Source organism: Motacilla alba, chromosome 17 (assembly GCF_015832195.1).
Source record: "Motacilla alba alba isolate MOTALB_02 chromosome 17, Motacilla_alba_V1.0_pri, whole genome shotgun sequence".
NCBI classification, from domain to species: domain Eukaryota; kingdom Metazoa; phylum Chordata; class Aves; order Passeriformes; family Motacillidae; genus Motacilla; species Motacilla alba.
The window spans coordinates 5,287,583-5,308,253 of NC_052032.1; the positions used below are offsets into that span (position 1 = coordinate 5,287,583).

The window sequence follows — 20,671 nt, forward strand, 5'->3', positions numbered from 1 at the left end:
TGTGGGAGACAGGTTCACAGTAGCCCAAGATAGCATGAGTTGTATGTGTGGCCTTTTTCTAGAAGTGTTTGCTTTACCAGCTTGAATTCAGAGAGAGCCTTGTAGCTTTCTGTAACAGGGCTAGTCTGTCCAGGGCTTGTTGTGTGTTTTTCTGCCTGTCTCCAGAGCTGTGTGTGAGATCTCAACCCAGAGTGGCCTCGGAGGCTTCCCTGAGTTCACTGCTGCCTCTCCAAAAGCAGGTGAAGCAGTGGGTCCCTGCTGTGCATTGTTCCCATTACTTGAATCCTCACTATGCTATGGTGAAGCATCTTCCAGCTGTTCTTTTTCTGGTGAATCTTCTCTCAAGAAGTAGGATGATGGATGATGGATGGAAAAAGCTCTTCCTCAAGCTGGAGGTAGATGAGCAGCTCCAGGATTAGAAAACCTCACAAAGCTCTTTCCAGCACTCTGCTTTTCCCAAAAGCTGCCACAGGATTGCACTGGTTTATTCTGAGGAGGTATATTTAGGTCTGGAAAGAGTAATTACACAGCTTTGAATAAGTCTGAAGGCAGAAGAGGGCAAAGCTTAGCTTGGCAGAGATTCAACCTTCTGGGAGTCTTTTTGCAAAATGATACAGACAGCTTTTTTAAAATAAAACTTCTGAAGACCCGTTGAATTGGCACCTAGACCTGGCATTGGCGTGAACTATTTCTGGTTCTCCAAATACAGAGTGAAACTTAAAATTAGACACTTCTGGTTTTAAGCTGTTCATTTCTGCTTTACTTTTAGTTGCCTTGTGATTAGGTTGAAAGAAAACTTCTCTCAGTGCAGCCCTCACCATGCTTCTTGGGTGTTTTTTTCTTTTTGTGTGATGGTTCATAATTGTACATCAGAGAATATTCCAGGGCTAAATACAAAACTGCTCATCATCTGAGTTCTGGGGGTTTTTTTGTCCCTTTTTTAGTGTTCTCTAATTACCAGCCTGACGATAGCCTGAAGGGAGGTGGATAGGCAAAGCCCATTGCTTCTCCACATGCCATCCTTTGGAAATGTGGAACTAATTTTTAGAGCTTGGTTTGAAACAATAGAGCTATTGCTTGTTTGTCTAATGATACAAACCCAGCCCCTACCCTTTAAAATAAAAAACCAAAAAAGGTTGAAATTCATTATCGAATGATCATGAAACTTGTGACTGGAAAGCAGCTCTGGATTTTGTCTCATAAACTCCTCCTTGCCATGTGCAGACTGTTCCAAAGGCACAAAACCCCTAAGCTGTGTGTGCACCTGCAGCTGAGGTTCATGATCACAGTGCTGTGGGTAACATAACACCCCCAAATCCTTTTCCTAATCCCCTGCTGTGTGTGGTATCTGCAGCAGTTCTGGAAAGCCAATGTACATCCTTAATAAGAAGCAGAATGTCTGTTAGAGGAGCTTAGGCTAAAGGCAAATTAGCAATGGAGCTCTGTATTGCTAATCAGTACTTTTTACCACGTTTTGAAGTAATTAGCCTTCATTGGACTTAGCAGCATCCAGCAGATGCTTAATCATGGCTGCATTGTAAAACGAGCAAGAACTCCTGAGTAAGGAAACTCGCATGTGGAACAGCTCTTGATCCCACTGAGGATCCTGCAGCTGTGGGAGCCAGGCAGGGGCTCTGGGAGCTGGAGGGAGCATCCATGAATGCTCTTGTCTGGCAGGAGTTAGAGCTCTGATCAGGGTTGGGAACAAGGTGTGCTCCAGCGTGCTGCTGTCTGACTGAACAGCTTTCACTTGTAGCTGCCTTCCAGCATTCCCTTGGAGCTCTGGTGTCAGCAGTAGCTTTAGCAGTAGCCTTGCTTTCTAGAAAACAGCAGTTCCTTTCCAAAGGTGACTAATGCTCCTAAAGTATTTAGTGTTTCCTGCATCCCTTGTACCTGCCTTGTGTTCCTGAAGCGTGTGTTCGCAGGTGGTTTTCCATTCTGTTGCATACCTTTTCTCATCTGTATCTTGAGTTTTTCCTTCCTTTAGGTCATTGGAGATGGTTATTATTGAGGCAGCTTTGAGGCACTCGTATTTGAAATGTAACGTGCCTAATTTGGCTGGCATGGTGAATATTTTATTATAGACAAAACCTTTTTAATCCCTCTGGATGTGTTTCTTCCTCCTGTCTGAGAGAGCTAGGGTGAGTTGAGTGAAGTAATGAGAACCAGATCTCATCTTGAATTAATAATCCTGGATTCAGAGGTATTTTTGGCACTTGGATGTCTCACTTTTTACTGACTTGAATAGCGAGCCTGAGTTCTGTCTGGAAGGGATTTAAGTTTCTACCTTGAAGGAATTGTTGCCTTCTGTTTTCTCTTGTTTTAAACAGGGATGATCAGCCTTTATCTGCATTACAGAGGATTACAGGTTTCAGTTTTTTGTCAGCTACTCCTTTTTTGTTCTCTGTGTCTGCCTTGGCTGTCACATTTGGTCCCACAGAATGTCTTGGAGGACCAGCAGAGACCTCCTGGCTCATGGTTGAGTCCCTGGATCTGTCCCCTTGGGCTCACCCCAAGATTACCCTAAGGGGAATGTGAGCTACAGCTTCTTCCCCTTCCTTCCCAGAAAGAATGGAGACACTACCAAAGCTGATCACTCTCCCCTTTGCCACCAGTCCCTTTGGCTTACACCATGCCTGGGTCAGATGGTGGGAAGCCTCCCTTTCCCTGCTAAAGCAAACAGTTTATCAGCTGCCCTTGCACCTTTGTCCTGTGCTAGGAGGAGAGATAAGAGTCAGACTTGCTTGCTCACCGCTGTCAGCAGTGCCTTCTCTTCCTCCCCGGCCTCATTTCTTTGAGAATTCAACTGGCTGAGGGCCAAGCTTTGAGCCATAAATGGATCAGGTCCTGCAGAGGCTCAGTAGGAAACCAGAGCCCCATGGAAGGACCCACACACCTTGTTTCCAGGCTCCTTTGAACCAGCTTCCTTGGAAAGGTAAAATCTAGCTTCACCTGAGGGCTGTGCAGAAGCCAGAGCTGTACCTGAAGTGATTCCTGCACTCGGGAAGGCTTCTTCACTTCCTCCTGCAGGTGCAGGCTATGCCAGAGCCGTGTGCTTCTCCACTCAGCCTGGAGACCAGGATGGTCTGCTCAGAAGCTGTGCAAGCAAAGCCACCTCTTCCTTGGCTGAGCCCCTGCAGGATTTGAAGCGCAGTATTGGCTTGGTGTGACCCTGTCTGCTTGCACCAGGAGCATTTCCACATGTGTTTGTGTCCTCCTTCAAGCTGGCCATCCTCACTGGCTTAGTCCCAGCCCGAGGAGCAGGGAAGGACAGGCCATCCAGGACACAGAGCAGGTTGCTGTGCAGAGGCTGTACAAACAGACGTGCTGGAGGGAGATAAGCTTGTGAACCTTCAGCCCAGTTCAGCTGTGGAGATTTGCTCCATGCAGGCTGGATGGTGAATGAGCTGAACCGGCTGAGCAGGAAATGTCAGAGCTTGTGAGAGTTTTAAAGGCAAATTCTGTTGATGAGATGATTAGTATTCCTGTAACCTGGGTGGATTTTACCTGTATTGACTAGTGAAAAGCTTGATGCTAACTTTACACCTTTGTGTGGTTCAATTTCAGGTGAACCAAGCTGCTGCAGAGGATCTTTATGAGCTGAGATACCAGTCATTTAAAAAGATACTTAATAGCTGGTCTTAATTTGGCTTTGTACCTTTATTTGATTGTGGGGTTTTTTTTCATTCTCATAGAGAGGAAGTTCAGGAAAACTGTGTCCGCTGGAAAAAGAAATTCACCTTTGTGTGTAAAATGAGTGCCAACCCTGCCACAGGGCTCCTGGACCCCTGCATCTGCCGAGTGTCTGTCCGTAAGGTGAGCATCCAGCTTTGCTTCTGGCCCTGGTTACTGGCTGCTTTTTGGCAGCAAGAAAAATTATGTGGACTGTGGTGGGAAGGAAAGATTGTTTGGGACAGGATGTCTGGAACGGAGCCTCTCTCTCCAAGAAGAGTCCTTGATGGAGGATGGGAACGACCAATGTGGTGGTAGCCCTTGAGAGAGAGGCTCATGAATCCTGAGAGCAGATTCCAGGACTGAGTACTGACTTTCCCCCTGTTGCCCCAGCACATATAATAGCTGCTTTTCCTGTTTTGTTTTGTTTCCCAATATAGGAGCTGAAGGGCGGAAAAACCTACTCAAAGGTAAGAGCACAGAAAGGGCAAATGTAGCAGAGTGAAGATGCTCTTGTCTCCTGCTAGTGCTTTACACCCATTAGAAACCAGTGGCTGCTGAGTGGACCAATCTGGAGACTTGTTCATTAGTTCTTAGTTTAAGTTTGAGTTAAGAGATTTCCCAAAAAACTCAACTTGCTGGGACAGGATCCAGATTGCACTGGATATGGATTTGAGATGGGGGTTGGAGATGATCTGCGTGTCCTCAAACTTTGGGGAAGTTCTGAGTCAGATGTGAACTCTCTGGCTTCTGGCAGCATGTCTCTAATAAAGAAACAGACTCCATTTCTGTTCTCCAGAGCACAGCAGCCAGCTGGGGCAGGCACCTCACTGCCTCAGGAAAGCAGGCAGGAGTCTACAGCAGAAATCACTGCCTGCCAGAGCACAGGAGACACCAAGGCAAAAGCCAAAATGATCAGCAGGGATCTTAGTCTTGGTTTCTCTTCCTCCCATTTTCTTGCCTGTGCTGTGGGACAGACAATGGGCCACCCCCTTCTCCTCCTTGTGCTGGATCAAGAGACAATGTTGGCTTAGAAGTTGAGCTCACACAGTGCCCGAAATGATGTTTGTTTGAAAATGAGTCACTGCTGCTGGCTTCTCATAAACAGATGCTTTGGTCACACACAGCCATGTAAGAATTCCTTCTCATCAATATCCTTTCTGAGGCCGTGGAGGCAACTGGCTGTGAAGGGTCTACTGCACTAGCTCCTGTGTTCTGCTGTGCTGGGTGGGAGAAGGCAGTGTGGCATTGTTCCTTTTTTCTTGTAATTAGGACATGGTCTCTAGGGCCATCAGTTTCTCTTTCACTAAATTCACGCTGTGGGAAGGTTATTCATTCTGCAGAGCTGCATGTCCAGGGAGAGCAGCATAGCTGGAGGAAGAGACATAGTAAATGCATCAGCCTTTGCCTCCTGCAGTGTCCATCCTCAAGCTTTCTGCAGGATTTGGGAAGGCAGAATTAAAGGAAGCCTGAAGGCATGTTTCTATGGTGGAGTTAACCTGGAGACCTTATTCAGGTCATGTTCTAACCTACTTCCTTTTTGCTCAGTCTTCGGTTGTGTTAGTGGCATTTGAAAGAGACAGACTTCCTCCAGCCCAGAACTGGAGACCAGATCTCAAGTACTTGTTGTCTCTTGGGCTGGTATCTTGCTTGGTCTCCTGTGAAAAAGGCAGATGTGTTCTCTGAGAGGATGATCTGAGGCAGCTCAGAAATGGGAGATGTCACACCAGACAAGAGTGATTGCAATCTTGCCCAGTGGACCAGGCTTGTTCGAGGCAGGTTCTCATGACAGAACTGATTTGGGCTTCCTGATGTTTCTAGCAGAAGTCTGTGGTGCATGTCCATGCAGCTATCTCCCCATTTTACACCACGAGTTCACCTTTTTAAACTATCCAAATTCAGCTGAGAACTTCTCCAGTCACAGCAGCATATGTAGAGGAAGATGAAACTTGTGAATGCCCTCTGTACCTGGTCCCCCACAGCAGGGACTGAGGGTGATGGGGCAGTCTGTGCTCCAGGCAGTTTCCAGTGCCCTGCACACCTTCGGGTTTGACGTGAATGTCACCTCGGTGTCAGGGGTGACCGAGCGGAAGACGACAGGAAGGACTGATAAAGCAGAAACTCTTTCCCTGAGCTGGAAGAAACACCATCAGCTGGCTGGAAAACTGAGGAAACTATTCTGAAAGGTTATATCTGAAAACATCCTTTTGTTAAGGGATCTTTCCTCTATATACTGGGAGTCTGCTTCCTGAAAGAGCTCCTGACCTCAGCACGCTGTGTGGGTTGCTGGAGGGTTCTCCCACACTCTGTGCTCCAGTGTCGATCTCCTCTCAGAATTCAGTGCTGTGCTGGAGGAAGAGGGATCTGGGTCTGGGCCACCCCTGTGCCATGCTGTTCTCCTGGTGTGGTGGTGCTGTGTCTTTGTCACAGTGATGGATTGCATCTCCCTCTGTGGCTTTCCTCTGTCCTGTTTATCTCTAAGAGATAAAAAGTCACTGTTTTTTTCCTTATCGGTGAATAATTAGCAAACAGCATAGCCCTTGGCTAGAAGAGACAGAAATTTCTGCAGCAAGGGCTGAAGAAACACTTGCATTAATGGAATTCTTAAGAAGTGAGAAGAGAGGAAGAAAGGTTGTTTTTTTCCTTCTTTTTTTGGTGATAAAAGGTTTCCTCTCTATCCCACTTTTTTTTTTTTTTTTTTTCATTTGCCATCAGAAGTTTCCCTTTAAGAATGGGACGAAGGAAGCAGCTATATTAATCTTGCTGCTGTTTCCCCCTCAATCATATATCTTGATCAGACTGTGATTCTTGACTTGGAGCAGTGGGAGCCAGGGTTCCTCTGGCAGTGACTGTTTTGTGCTGGGACTCTCTATCAGCTTCCTCAGCTGACAGGGACACCACAATTCGTAGGAGGGTGCTGCTGTTGGGGCTCTGCGTTCAGCTGCCATGCAGCTGTCAGCAGCAGGGCAGAAGGGATGTGCTGCAGAGCACAGAAGGACCTGCTGCTGCTCCACCTGTGTTCCCTGTTCTCCTGGGAGCTGACCTGTGACGCAGATGCTCCACGCCTGGATGCTTTGGCCACATACAGAGTACAGCATGTCCTGCTGATCTGATGAGATGGGGCACAACTGCCTTCTGTTCCTAAAGCTGTGCATAAAACAAGCTGTAACTTTTTCTTTGAAACACTGTGTTAACGCACCAGGGATTAGGGCAGGAAAACAAAGGTGTTCCTCATTGTGTGTGTATTTACTCTGGAGGGATCGGTGCCCTTTTTGAAAATGCGTGTGATCTTCAGCTTTGTCACCCTCCCTGTTTGCTTCCCATTTGTTAGAGAAGGTTTAGAGAGCTCACAACGAAATCTCTCCAAATATTTCTCTTCCCTTCTGCCTGTCAAACCAACCCCTTGCTAGTTAAACCTTAGCAGCGTTGAGGAGGAGCTGCCCAGCCCAGCAGCTGCCTCTGAGGGGTGAGGCAGAGGCAGTGCCACATGGCTCTGGGCCTCCAGCTCCCCGTGCCCATAGTCTGTTGTTTTTTTCGGGATGGTGTCACTTTCCCCTGTAACAATATCCTTTCATCTCCTGGTTCACATGCTCCACTGCATTCTGGGATGGCCCGATACAAAGGGTGCCTTATTATGTTTGTGTATGTATGATTCTGTTTTTTCCACATTGTTGACCTAGTGCCTTCCATGTCCTTGGTTATGCAATGGCTGCAGGCTGGTTAACACTGTCCTGGCCACCAGCACTACTGTACACCCTTCCTCCATGTGGGCTTGGCTTCCTGAAGGCCTCCAAGTGTCCATCTAGCTAGGGATTAGCGATGTGACCCTGTCCATCCTCAAGAACAGGGAATCTTCACAGCCACCACTCTGTGTCCTGGCTCCTGTCCCCCCCGTGCTCACAGATGTGTTCTCTCCCTTTGGTCTGTGTGACGCTGTGTGTCCCTTTATGGTGTAATGCTGTTCTCTCACCTTCCCCTCCATTGTTTTCTTGGCTGCAGCTGGGCTTTGCTGATCTAAATCTGGCAGAATTTGCAGGCTCTGGATCCACTGTCCGTTGCTGCTTGCTGGAAGGATATGATACTAAGAATACCCGACAGGACAACTCCATCCTAAAGGTACAAGAGCTAGAACTCTAGAACTTACACAGTAGAAATCCTGCTTAGGGCTTTGGGGAGATCACAGCACAAGCCAGGCCTGGGAGAACGTCCTGCTACGCACAGAGACAGGATTTTGCTTTTGTGCTGCTAGACTGACTTGGGAAGCTTCCCATTATCAGAGTTGCCCTTTGATAATTTGGCATTGATTTGGCCAAGCAGTGACCCTTGACAAAAAAACCAGGAACAGGAGGGAGGGAAATGTTACAAGGCAGTGTCAGCATGACCCAGCTGGTGTCCTGCTGAGCCACTGCCACTTGGAGTTACTGATGCCAGGGATTTAGGGCAGGGAGGGAAATACTTTGCTAAATCCCTGAAGCTGATTTCCCTGGGAAAGGAGCTAGATCTGGCTGATCTTTACACCTAGCCCTTGAGCTCCTGGCTGTTGTGAAGGGAGGAGCTCAGTGCAGCATGGCTAATGATGTGCCTTGTGTCCCCTCTCCAGGTCACAATCGGAATGTCCCTACTCTCTGGGGACCCCTGCTTCAAAACGTGAGTTCCTGGCTGTACCCCATTCTGGGCAGACACTGAAATTGATGAAGGGATGGGAAAAGATGCCCTTGATATTGGGAAGTACACTAAAACTAGTTGAATCGACCTGAGAAGTATGGCCAGCCTGTGCTGTTAATTGGTTTTGTTCTCTGCTCTGGCTTTCCCAGCTCTGATTATTGCTGTGCACAGTATTTTCCCTGTTGGTGCAACTTAGGTTTTAGAAACCAGTAGATTTTGATTACAAACTTCATGTTTTGCATGAAGGATGGAATTTCTCATGGCTCTGGGCTTGGTTTCACTGACCTCCAAGAGGAGAAAGGTCAATAAAGAAAACAGTCTTGGAAGTGGACACGCTTCAGCACATACCATGGGGGATAAAGATCTCAGATTGAAACAGCAACAAAAATACTTCAAGGCTGAATCATTTTAATTTTTTTTCCCTACAGGGCTCACAACTTGTATTAATTAGCAGAGAAATTGCAGTAATGTGGGGTTTTTTTAATGCATAATGATAGGAAAGAATAAGTACAGTCAGGCTGGGGAGCAGTTTTGCTGCTTAAAGAATTGTTGGTGAATCAACAAATATCCTGGCCTCACACCACAGTGCAGCATGACAGTCCCAGCCCTGCTGTGGTGTGCTGGAAGGTGAGTGACTACACAGCAGGGCTGCCTTGTGCCCAAAGCAATATTTCCTCTTGCCTCCCAACAGTATGAGAGAAAAAAGCTTTACCTTGAGGCCAACTCTTGTAGATCTAATTTTAGGAGCTAGCTTGGAGTGCACAAATTAGCTCAAATTCTTGTTAAAAATGCTGCACAACTTTTGGTAGGTTTGTTTTGTGAGTGGCTTTTCATAGTGCTGGAGTATTTTCGGACATTTTTGAACCCAACATCAGTGTCATCTGATTCTGAAGAATTCCTGCTTCAGAAGAAAGTGTAATATAGAAGTTTTGAGTATCTTAAACCATAACTTTATAGCAGTAACAGATGTTCTAAATCTAGGGTTCTGGGATGTCTGGTAATCATGTCTTAGAAAAATACCTGTTGCTCCTTTGCAATGGAAGCAAGTCCCACTGTTAAAATGCCTGAAAATTACACAGAATAGGATATAAATATCCATTTAATGTAAGCAGGTTCAGTCTGAAAGTCAAACCTAATTTTCTTGAAGGATTTTTGCAGTCATTCCCACTTTTCCCTTTTATGTTGATGATGTGCAAATATCTAAAAATAGAAACTTTGCATGTGGAATAGTCCTTGATCAGTAGAGCTTCTGGTAAATGACACTCATTAGAGGGTTAGGCAGGAATTAAACTGTGCTGGGAAATCATTTCCAAGCACTGATTTTCTGCAGCACTCCGTGAACCTTCTCCTGCCGGGATTGTTGAAAGGGGCAGAGCAGCTGAGCTGACAGACCAAGGGGCTGCTCCCAGAGCTGCTGCGGGAACAGTTTGCTTGCCTAAGGTTGTAAAAGCCTTAAAAACCTGTGAAGCAAAGTCCCCAAAGCACCTGGGTACATGCAAATCACTGATAAGGTGATTAGGGAGGGGTTTTTCCTGGTGAAGGCATGCTGTGAGTTTCCTGAAAGCTTTATAGCCATTCAGCTGCCCACATTAAATATTCTGTCTTCCAAAATACTGCCAAGATCCCCTCTCATGTAACATCTTCCCTCAGAGCTCTGAGTGAGACAAAAGATTTTATTTCTCACTCCTCACTTAAAATCCCTGATATGATCCTTTAGTTCCAGTTCAGACTTCAGGCTGCAGAGAGGTTAGGGCTCCAGCAGGAATATTCACTTTGCCACGCTGCACATGCTGTGGCTTCCACCCAAAAGCACTTCTGGAGGAAGGGAGGGGGCTCCAGGCACTCACAGCTCTGCCCTGCAGCCAGCGTTTACAAAAGGATGTTGCAGGCTCACTGAATAACCAGAAAAATAATTCTGACAGCTGGAAAAATACTTTAGTTTCACTGAAAAGGAGTTTAATAGTCAGTTTAAAAAGGGAAAGGTTATTTGCTTGTTGTGAGAGTGCTTTCATAAGGGGACAGGGTTGCTGGGATAAAAGGTTTCATTTTGGCCAAAGAGGTGTAAGAGAAAGGAAGCTGGACTTGAGAGGGACAACAGCAAACTGGTTCCTGTTTGTGAAGTCAGCTGGGCAGTGGACACATGTTGGAGGTGAAAGGGCAGCTCTGGATGGTGTCCTGGAGGACACTGCAAGTTCTGAGCCTGCTGTCCTGTATAAATGAATGCATGACCCCTTTTTGCTTTAATTTACCTCAAAAACTTGTTTTTTCTTGCAATGCAGTCCAAGGTAGGGGTGACACCAGTCTTGCATGTGGGAAAACAAAACCCAACATCCCATTTGAGCTGCTGGTGAGAGGGCTGCCAGCTTCCCCCGGCTGAGAGGGGTGGGATGGGCAGAATGATGCCTGCTCCCTGCCTGGCAGTTTGTAACCTCCTTCCCCTCTGATTCCAGGCCTCCTTCCACCGCCAAGTCCATCACCATCCCGGGGCAGGACTCCACTCTGCAGCTGACCTGCAAGGGCGAGGGAACCACCAGCAGCAGCAGCTCCTCCACAATTGGCTCCCTGCGCCAGGCCAAGCCAAGAACTGCCATCCTCAGCTCAGGTCTGGATGCCCACCCTGGAGCCATGCCATGCGTGGCTCTGCCTGGACACTCCTTTGTTTTTCCCAGCAGTTGCAAGCACAGAAACTCTTTAATTTTTCATGTTTTCCCACAGCCATGCTCAACCCCATTGCTCATTCAGAATATTGAGAATAACAAAGCCATCTAAGTGTAACTGAGGAGCGGAAGGTTGAATATTTGCCACGTGCATATTTCTGTTAGTGGAGATAAAGCAATTTGTTCTTTTTGCTGGGGGTTTAATAATTCATGCACTGCACTCATCCCTGCTTTCCCCTGTGTTCAATGATACTTACCATTGTTCTGCACTCAGCTATTCTGTTGCGCAGACTTATCTTCTAGAAAAGTTCCTCTGAAGGTTTTAGAGGTTGGTTTAAGGTCTGGTGGCCTTGTTCCAGCTGCTGATGCAGTTCTTTGCCTTCTGTATGAGCCTGTTTTCAAGGGCACTGCATTTTCACATCAGTTTTTTTCCTTCCCAGCACATTCCAAAAGTGCAGGCAGATACACTGCACCAAAATAGCACTCCAGTCTCATCCCCTCAGTTGACAGAGCACGTGGTGCAAGTGGTGTTCTTCAAAAGCTGGCTAATGTGTTACATTTGTGCACTTCTGGATGAGCCTCCTGCCAGAGAGACAAGTGGGGCTAGCAAAGGAGCAGGGCTTATGCTGAAGTGTCTGTGTCAAATTCAGAGATTTTTTAAATGGTACAGGCTCTCTCACTAGTAATAGAAGGGGAAAAGTGGTAACAGAAGCACCCAAACAGAGCTTGGAATACTTTACTGCCAGTGGCTGTCTGATGCTTACTTGGTGTTAGCTTGATGCTTTTCACTGTGGATAGTTTCAGACACTGCTTGTCCTTCTAGATGCTACAAGCCCCCAGAGATGTTTGTAAATTCACGTGCTGGATAGAAATAGTGATAAATTTGACAGAGAGGCTCATTGTGGTCTTCCCTACTGCCTGGGTGATTCTAAGGCCTGTGCTGGCCTTTACAGCAAGGCTGTGGCCAGTAGACTGCCCTTTCCTTGGTCTGTCATTCCAAGATCAGCCTTCACTCCCAGTGATCAGTGCACCCACCCTGTGCTGGCTTGGTTATGGTGTAAGCAGTGTCCTCTTTTCCTTGGCAGGTGTCCCAGAAGAGTCGGATCAGAACCTGTCCAGCCCAGAGGAAGTTTTCCACTCAGGGCACTCGCGGAACTCGAGCTATGCCAGCCAGCAGTCCAAGATCTCTGGTAACCACTGATCCACACAGCTCTGCCATCCCTTTTCCTTCCTGCAACAAGCCTCTGTGAGAGTGATTCGCAGCCATCTCTCTCACTGCTGTGTAACACCAGCCTCCCGTTCGGTCTCTGCGGATAAGCAGAGACGTGTAAACCTCTGTGTGCAGGAGCAGAAGTGCTGCTGTGGAGCTCCCTGCCCGCTAGCTGTGCTGCCAGCAGTGGGAGCAGCAGCACTGAGGTTTGTGACCCCTGTGTTGGCAGGTTACAGCACGGAGCACTCGCGCTCCTCCAGCATGTCGGACCTGACGCACCGCCGCAACACGTCCACCAGCAGCAGCGCCTCCGGGGGGCTCAGCATGACCGTGGAGTATCCCGAGGGGGAGAGGGAGCACAAACTGGAGAAGCCACCTCGGCCCCCCAGACCACCCCTCCTGCTGGACAGACCCTCCCGGTGAGTAACAGTGGAGCAAAGACTTTTTTCTCTGGGAAGGAGAGACAGAACCTGCTCCTTGGTCTTCAGGCAGCAGTGGAACAGATTGTGGCCACTGAGGAGGAGACTGTGGCCAAGAAAAGCAGGACAGTATGTAGAAGTCTGTGTCTTGAAAAGCTGAGTTTTTTCCTGAATTTCCTCTTACCAGGAGGAAAAAGGATTCAATGGAGAGTCACCCGACCCGAGTGGATGACACCAGGATTGATGCTGATGACATAGTGGAGAAAATAATGCAGAGTCAGGACTTCACAGATGTCAGCAATACTGAAGGTGAGAGGAGAGGCCTCAGAGGGGATGTCTGGGTTGTTCCTTTTGCAGGGCTGCCAAGCGTTTACAGTCAGATCTGATCTGCCATGGGCTCCCTTCTCCTTTGACAGCTATTTGCTTTCAGTGCTTGCTGGGTGTTTCTGTGGTAGATAAACCATGTGGGTTTGAGAGCTGCACATGTATTTACAGATAGCACTTGCTGTTGTTCCACACATGACAGCAGAGATTGAATGGTGGTAGCTCAGACATGCAGGGGGAGAGGAAAAATACTGATTCTCAGCACAGTGGAGATCAGTTGCATCAGCTGTCTGCACTGCTCTGGTGGCCTTTGTCCAGGGTCAGGCCAAGGGTATTTATCAAAAGAGGAGAGCACAACTGGAGGGAAGCAGCACATCTCTGCAGAAACATGGGTTGCCATGTGCTGGTGATCAGGTCTGTTGGAGAGCTTAAGAAGGAGTTTTCTCCATTGCAGTCACAGCATCTGTTAGGAGAAAAAACTAATAATGTAACTGCTTTTGTTTTCAGTTTCATTTTCCACTTTAGCATAGAAATCAACCTTTAATCTGATTTTTTTTATCTGAGGTTTTCTGTTACGTTTTAAACTTGAGCCTAGCTTGTTATCTGTGCTTCATTAATTTACCATTAGTCACCTTAAATTGTTGCACATGGCAGCACTCTTATCATGTGGGGAGTTATACCTCACTCAGCGTGGGTTAGAACTAGACTGAATGCAGCTGCCTCTCACCAGCAGAACAGGCTGAGTTTCTCCTGCAGTGACTCTACCAAAGCAGTGTGAGGCCCCACATCTTATCTGTTCACATGTGTATAAGCTGACCAAGAACTTGCATCAATGGAATTGCCTTAAAAGAGGCAGCTGGAGGCATATGACTGAGTTAATATCTCTGCCTTTATTCTTCCAAAGCTGCATGTTGTGGAGGCTCCCCTTTGGAGCAAGGAAAGGGGTTCCCAGGGGCTCCGTGGCTGTGGGAACACCACCAGAAAGTGTGGATGTGCATCTGCTGAGACACACTTGTTCTATGCTGATTGTGTGTCAGGGAGGGGAGTTCCTGGCAGCCTGAGTAGTTCTGGATTTTGAAGTCTGTCTTCCTTTTGTATCTGCAGACAGTAACCTGAGGTTGTTTGTGAGCAGAGATGGAACAACTACACTGAGTGGTATTCAGCTGGGAAACAGGTAGGTTTCCCAAAAGGCTGGCAGCCAGAGGGGCTCCAGAAAGATTACTGGGCTCTGTACCTAGGAAACTTCCCCTTTTTGCTACAGCAGAGATATCTAAACATCATGTGCTACATGGTGGCTCTATTCCTACGTTAACAGCCCTGGGATCCCGTTGGCGGCAGGCTGCAGTTCCACTAGAGTAGGAGTGCAGTTCTCAGCGGGAGCTCAGAGGGATAATGGGATCCTGGTCGCTAGACCCAGGAACAGAAGTGAGGAGTGAAAGGACAAAATGGTAGAGGCTGGTTCCCGTTTGTTCCTGAAGGAGGGAGCTTTGCCTCCTGCTGGCCTGCAGCAAAACTGCAGCAGAGCGGGGCTTATTGTCCCTTTTCCCTGCCTCTTATTGTCCCTTCTCCTTGCCTCTTCCGTAATCATCGAGGGCTTGTTCTCTCGTGAAAGCTTTCTGAAGCAGTAAAACTTTTTCTTGCCACTATAGCTCTTAGTACAGCTCTTGGCCAGTTAGACTGGAGGCTTTGTTGCATCTTTTCATTGAATTGAAAAGAGCAGTAATGGTAATGCAAAGATGTATCAAGCTGGTAACAAAACGGAGAGCACAGCAGAGGCAAGCTGGCTTTGTTCTGGATAGGATGCTCCCCCTTTGCTGTGTCCTGTATAGAAGGGCTTGTGTGTCACACCCAGCTCTCTCCAGTGCTCTGTTGCTGACTTGCCACCTCTTTGTCCCCTCTGTATTCCAAGGACTGACTTCCCACAGGGCTGACTCGTTACTGGCAGTGTTCTGAGTGGGCTTTGACGATGGTGTTTGAGAGTGGAGAGCTCTGAATCACAGTTTGGTTGCTAAAATGACTGGAAAATAACCAGCCCCTCTCCCCCTCTGCCTCCCCAGGGTCTCATCTGGAGTTTACGAGCCAGTGGTGATTGAAACCCACTAAATGTGAAGAACAGGGTAGAGCTGCTGGACACAGGCCCCCTACCCAGTCTGCTGCCACATGGATGCCAACCTTTACCTCTCTTCATGCAGCATTCCAGAAGGGATTTCTCCACACCCCTCCCCATATGTTTGCACTGCAGACCTACTCCGAGACCACTCCAGAACATGCACTTTCCCTGCATTGGCATTGTCCTTCTCTGCTTCCTGGTCCTTCCAGTGCATGCCTTCCCCTGTTCCTGCTCAGACACAAGGTGTCTGTGGGGCTTATCCTTTTGGGCTAGTCCCGCAGGATGTTGCTCATCTGCATCCCTCATTCCACCCATTCACTTGCAGCAGGGGACTTCTCAGTTTCTGTCTCCCCAAAGCATTGGGTTATACCACTGTGAACTCTTCAAACCACTGGGGGTGGGGGAAACCATTCTAACCAAACCCAGAGCTGCTTGTTGGGGACATGGTGACATGGCCACTTGCAGGATGCTTTATTCCATTGACTCTGCAAGGGAACATCACCTCCCAAGGCAATGGTTTTACTGAACAAGGTATGCTGTGGTGTACGCTTCACCTTCCTATCCTCACATCCCCAAACAACATCTTCTCATAGGAAATACTTCCCAAAAGTGCATTTCAGAAAACTCTACTGCAATCCAGCTGGGAGTTGGAAAACGGTTAAATGTGAGTGCTCGTCACACCACTGACTGCAGCAGCCCTTCCACTGCTGGGCATGGAAGGGGGTGTTCATCAACTAGCATTAGCAGGAGCACTTTAGAGCTTATAGATTTTACCTGGAGGAGGCTTCTACTCACTATTCCAGGAGTATAATCCATGTTTGCTGGACTGATTCAGCAAATAGTCCTGTTGGAGCTTGGAATACAAAGCCTCTTTCTTTTTTTTTTTTTTTCCTTGTTTCATTGGCTCAGGAAGGGAACTGCCCTTCTTGGACTGTGAAAAGAATCTTGTCTGACAGCCCTTCCCTGGGCCAGAGCTGGATGCAGTTGACTGCAGTGGTCTCTCTATTGAGGTGGTGATGTCAATTGCCTCTCTTGGCCTGGGCCAGTAAGGGATTTGATGTTGCTTGGCCTTTCTTGTCTTGTCAGCAGAGATCTGTGCTGGTTCCTTTTGGGGCTGGGGAGAAGCTACTGTCTCTGCCTTCAAGGGTAGAAGGGGTGTTTGCTGCTGCATTAGCCACAGCAGCTCTTCTGACCTGCTCTGTGGTGAGTGAACTCTTCTGACAAGGCTTCAAACTGTTCTCTGGTTGATCTTTCAATTGCTCTTCTTTGGGTTTGGTTTCTGCAGTTGTTTGACACTTTTCCTTGCAGTGTGTGGCAGAGATGTCGATCCCTTTCAGCTCCAGCTTGGAGATTTCTCCTGGCAGCTGAATTGCCAGCGAGGATCTGGGCAGCCCCGGGCTGTGGGCCAGCAGCAGGCTGTGCTTGCAGCCCTCCCTGTACAGAGCCCCTCAGCTGATAAGCTATTTCTGTGTCGTGCCCATTCCTCTGTTGCCCAGTGTTCTGTGGTAGCACTCAGCAGCCGTGCCCTCGGAGCAGTTCCACTCTCCAGGAGCTGGCTCCCCTCTGGCACTTGTGTGTGTGTACAGGCACACACTCACTCTGTTCAGCAAGGAAAGACTTGTAACTGATCACGTTGTTCAAATTCTTAGTTATTGGAAAGCCTCTTTTAAAGGAGAAAAAAAAAAGCATTAACTGTGGTCTCTTTGGCCAGAATGCATGCAGATGAGCTGCTGGAAAAGGGAGTCTGGCAGAATGAGAAACAAGGAATGAAAGGGCCTTGATTTAGCTTTTTTTTTTTTACCCTTCTAGCTAAGGATGCTGCATGGGGAGGGTGCTCAGCAGTGTGGTAAAACTATACAGTTGCTTACTCTGTTTTGATGGTTTCTCTCTTGGAGTCAAGAGGTTGCTTTCTGTGTTTGGACAGACCACATATAGGATATGCATCTTTTCCACCCTTTCCCTTCAAAGGGAATTAAATTTGAATTAGGGTAAAAAGGGGATACAGACAACACCTTGGTTTGGTTTAATGTAGGAGAAAAGTGTTGGATCTTTTGAGACTGTTTAGAACAAAAGCTCTTTCACACTTGCTAGGTTTTTTTAATGGTGATCTCTTCTTCATTCAGCCTGGGTAGGTTTGGCACTCACTTGCAGGCTGCTGAGCATCCTGCCCTGTTCCTGGGGTGCCACGTGTCTGCAGGAAGGAGAGAACTGCTTGTCTCTCTCTCTCTGGGGCAGTGCCAGAGAGCCAGGCCTGGCCTGACCGTCTGCTCGGGTCAGGGGGAGGGCAGGAGGAGCTCGGACAGCAGGGACTGTTCTGCCTCTCTGTGGATGCCGTGCAGAGCCCAGGGTCTGGCTGCTCCCCAGGGCCAACAAAGCCCCTCAGGAAATCAGATCCAACCAGGACTTGAAAGGAGCAAGCATAAGCCAGGAAAGAGGCTAAAACCCAGCTCATTTTGCTGCTTTGCTTCTGTTCCCATGAGAAACAATGGCAGTCACTGTCAGAGCAGTTGGGATCCCAGGGCATTCTTCTGGCCTGTGTTGGCAAGAGTCGGCTGCTCCCAGGCGCTGGCAGCTCGGCATGTCACGAAATCAGTGGGACAGAGGGAGGAATATCTTCCAGCAAAGCAAGAGGAGAAGCAGTTGAGCTTTTGAGAGCGCTGGTCTCTTCTTCCCTGGCTGACAGAGGCATTACCTGCTCCATCACATCTCTGTGGCCAACCTGGGCATGTCTTTGGCTTCTCTTCCAGTGGCTTGGCACATCACTGCTTGCATTTCTGATAACTGTGTTTCATAGGGTATTTCTTCCTTGTCTCCACGTTAGTCCCTCCACAGAGTCTGGTCTTTGTGTGGCTTTTTAGCTCTCCTGCCCCTGGTTTTGAGTGAGTAAGTAGTCCTAGTCATCCAGCCTTGTGCAGCACAGCTGGGGGACCTGGAGGGAGGAAGGAGCAGTCTGTTCCTCTTTGTAGATCCTGTGCAGAGCTCCTGCTGTGCATCCAGCACAAGCAGTGCCCAGCAGTCCCTAGGCAGCCGTGGGCACCCGAGGTGGTGGCTGTGGGGTCACTGGTCCCACACACTCGCTGCTGCCTCGGGAAGCTGCCTCTCACGAGCACTTTTTTCCTTGTGGCATCGCTGCTGCCTGTTCTTGTTGAACTTTGAACATTTAAGTGAATCAGTTTCCAGACCCAAACCTCTGGCTAGTTTCCTTTGGGTTTTTCTTTTTTGTTGTGAAGTTTATGGAATTTTTTTTATACAAACCCAGCAGGCTGGTGTTTTTTTTGACTGCATTATTGTTTCATTGATATTTTATTTCAGGGGGGGCTTAGGGGGAATGTTCTTCCCCACATTGTTCCCCTTCTCAGGGGATTCAGAGGTGGCTTAAACAAGTAAAAGGACCTTATTGGCAAGACTCTGCATCCCCTGGGTCTCTGATGCTGACGAGCAGGGCTGCTCATGCCTGGCTGGCCCTGGAGAGCAGAGCTGGCTCTCTGCTTCAGTCTTGGGATCAGGCAAAATGTGTGGGCTCTGCTCCTGGTTTCTAGACCTTTAGTTGGTGAAAGCACATTGCAAAGCGTTAGGAAATTCAGTGTAACTTTTTTACTAACTTCTTTTCTTTTTTTAAAAAAGCAGTATAAAGCTGAGTGTCCAGAAGAATAGGCTTAGTCGTTACTTGGTGAAGGAGATGGATTTCAGTTGGAAATTGTGATGGGAAAAGGGAGGAGAAGGATGTTGCTCCCTCATCATCATCTTTTGTATGGTCAGCACTTTAAATGGGGGCCTCGTGCTGTTCTGACCCTCGGAGTGATGGGCAGCAGGCGTGTGATTTCTCCCTCCCTCATTGCCACATCACTTTGCCCCCTGCAGAAAGGTTAACAAGCCCTTTTAAACGTTTGCTTCAGTTTTTAGAGGGTTCCAAACCAGGTGGAGGCCTGAAGAAAATAGTATTTCATTCTCATCTGAATAGGAGGGGTTGACTTTTTATTTATTTTGTCGTTGCTGTTTCTTTTTAAGCGGGCGGCGGTGCAGCTGGTCTCTGCACTGCTGCCAGGAACCTCTGGGAAAACCTCACTCCAGGTACGCTAGAGCACCACAGTTAAACCCCTCCTGGTGAGGGGCTCCCCGTCCCCTCCTCGCTGCCTTACCCGGGGGCTGCAGACCCCCCTCCACCCCTCCTTGCTGCCCTACCTGGTCTCTAGCTGAGTTCTTGCTCTGGTGACCGAGCCCTTTGAACAAGGCCGGTCCCTGGGGACAAGTTCCTACAAACTCTGCCTGGTCGCAGGTGTTTGTCCTTGAAAAGCCACTTCCTCAGTGCAGGGAGGGATTGATGAATGCAAAACTCCCCCCAGTTCCCTCCTGAGAGCTGTGTCCATCAGACCCTCCCCGCGCCCTCCGATCCCGCCGCCCGCCAAGCAGCAGGCGTGCAAACCTGGGACATGGAAAGGAATTGGGATGAAGCTGTGAGCGAGGGATGAGCCTGGTAACTTGTCTCAAACACATGGAATAATGGTAGAGCCCATATTTTTGTGGGGGGAGGGAGGGGAAGGGGAGATCATGTTTTATTTTCTTGAAAGTGAATTGAGCTTGGTGACCTTCTGCCGAGGCGCACTCGATTTGTATCAGATTCTATAGAGAGATGGCTGATATTTTTGGAAAGGGAATGGGTCTATGCAAACTTCCAAAATTGCTTGAAAGATAGTTTAACATTTTTTTACTTTGAAAATCTAAAGATAAATCTAACTTTTGTCTTAAAGCAGAAGTGCGTTTAGAAAGAGAAGCTACTTCCACTGCTCTATTTTGATGATGATTCTTGGAAAGTTTGGGCTGGAGGGAATGACTATTTTTCACCATTTCTATCTTGCTCCTCTAGTTTTTTTTGTTTCTTTTTCTAACGGAATGCTGTGCCGTCTTTGATTCAACAGATCGTGTTTGTATTTTCTGTATCTGGTTCCTAATGTAGAGAAATAACAAATATATGAGGAAATCAGTATAATGTCAAATGTTGTTATGGTTTGGGGGAAAAATAAAGGTTTTTTTGGTACTTCACACTGATTCTTCTTGCTCTGCTTCTTGTTTTAAATGCTATGGGGTGAGAGGGGAATGCTCAGGCCTAGAATAGTTTGGCTTTGCCTTCTCAGCTTGCTCTGGCAGCTGAGAGCAGAGACCCCTGCCAGCCCTTCCCTGGAGCTGGAGAAGGGCTGGAGAGGGCAGCTGGCAGCACAGCACCAGTCCTGTGGAAGCAGCAATCCTGGGACAAGGTGACACCTGCCTGAGTCGCCAGCAGTGTCCTGTGCTCTGTCCCATCTGTCCCAGCCTAGGCCCTGCCTAAACTGCCTCTTCTGCTGGGCCTAGCTCACCAGGCTCGCTGGGGGATGGGGCCCATAGCCCAGCAGGGCACAAGGAATAAGCATCTCTGGATCCTCAGGACTTGTGCTTGAGGAGCCCTCTGCCCACCAGAGGCTCACCACCCCCTTAATGGAGGGGTGAGCCAAATTCAGTGCCCAGATACTCATCACTGCTGGCTGACAGGCTGGAGGGAGCAGGAGCCCTGGCAGGAAGCAGCTTTCACCTTTTCCACCTTCCCCGAGCCTCGGCCACACAAAGGTCAGCACACCTGACC

General features: G+C 48.2%; 1 protein-coding gene across 3 annotated transcripts in view; it reads left to right on the forward strand.

Annotated features, from left to right (window-relative positions):
- The window catches only part of FAM102A (family with sequence similarity 102 member A), a 37,064-nt gene extending 16,967 nt beyond the window's left edge, over window positions 1-20,097 (forward strand). For all 3 annotated transcript variants that reach the window (XM_038156218.1, XM_038156217.1, XM_038156219.1), the window contains exons 3-12: window positions 3,696-3,816; window positions 4,113-4,142; window positions 7,672-7,788; window positions 8,273-8,319; window positions 10,788-10,939; window positions 12,080-12,184; window positions 12,434-12,623; window positions 12,811-12,932; window positions 14,052-14,121; window positions 15,005-20,097. In XM_038156218.1, coding sequence (XP_038012146.1) covers window positions 3,696-3,816; window positions 4,113-4,142; window positions 7,672-7,788; window positions 8,273-8,319; window positions 10,788-10,939; window positions 12,080-12,184; window positions 12,434-12,623; window positions 12,811-12,932; window positions 14,052-14,121; window positions 15,005-15,050 — 1,000 coding nt within the window. In that variant the 3' untranslated portion in view covers window positions 15,051-20,097. The remainder of the gene's footprint in view (window positions 1-3,695; window positions 3,817-4,112; window positions 4,143-7,671; window positions 7,789-8,272; window positions 8,320-10,787; window positions 10,940-12,079; window positions 12,185-12,433; window positions 12,624-12,810; window positions 12,933-14,051; window positions 14,122-15,004) is intronic.
- Window positions 20,098-20,671: the final 574 nt, after the last annotated feature.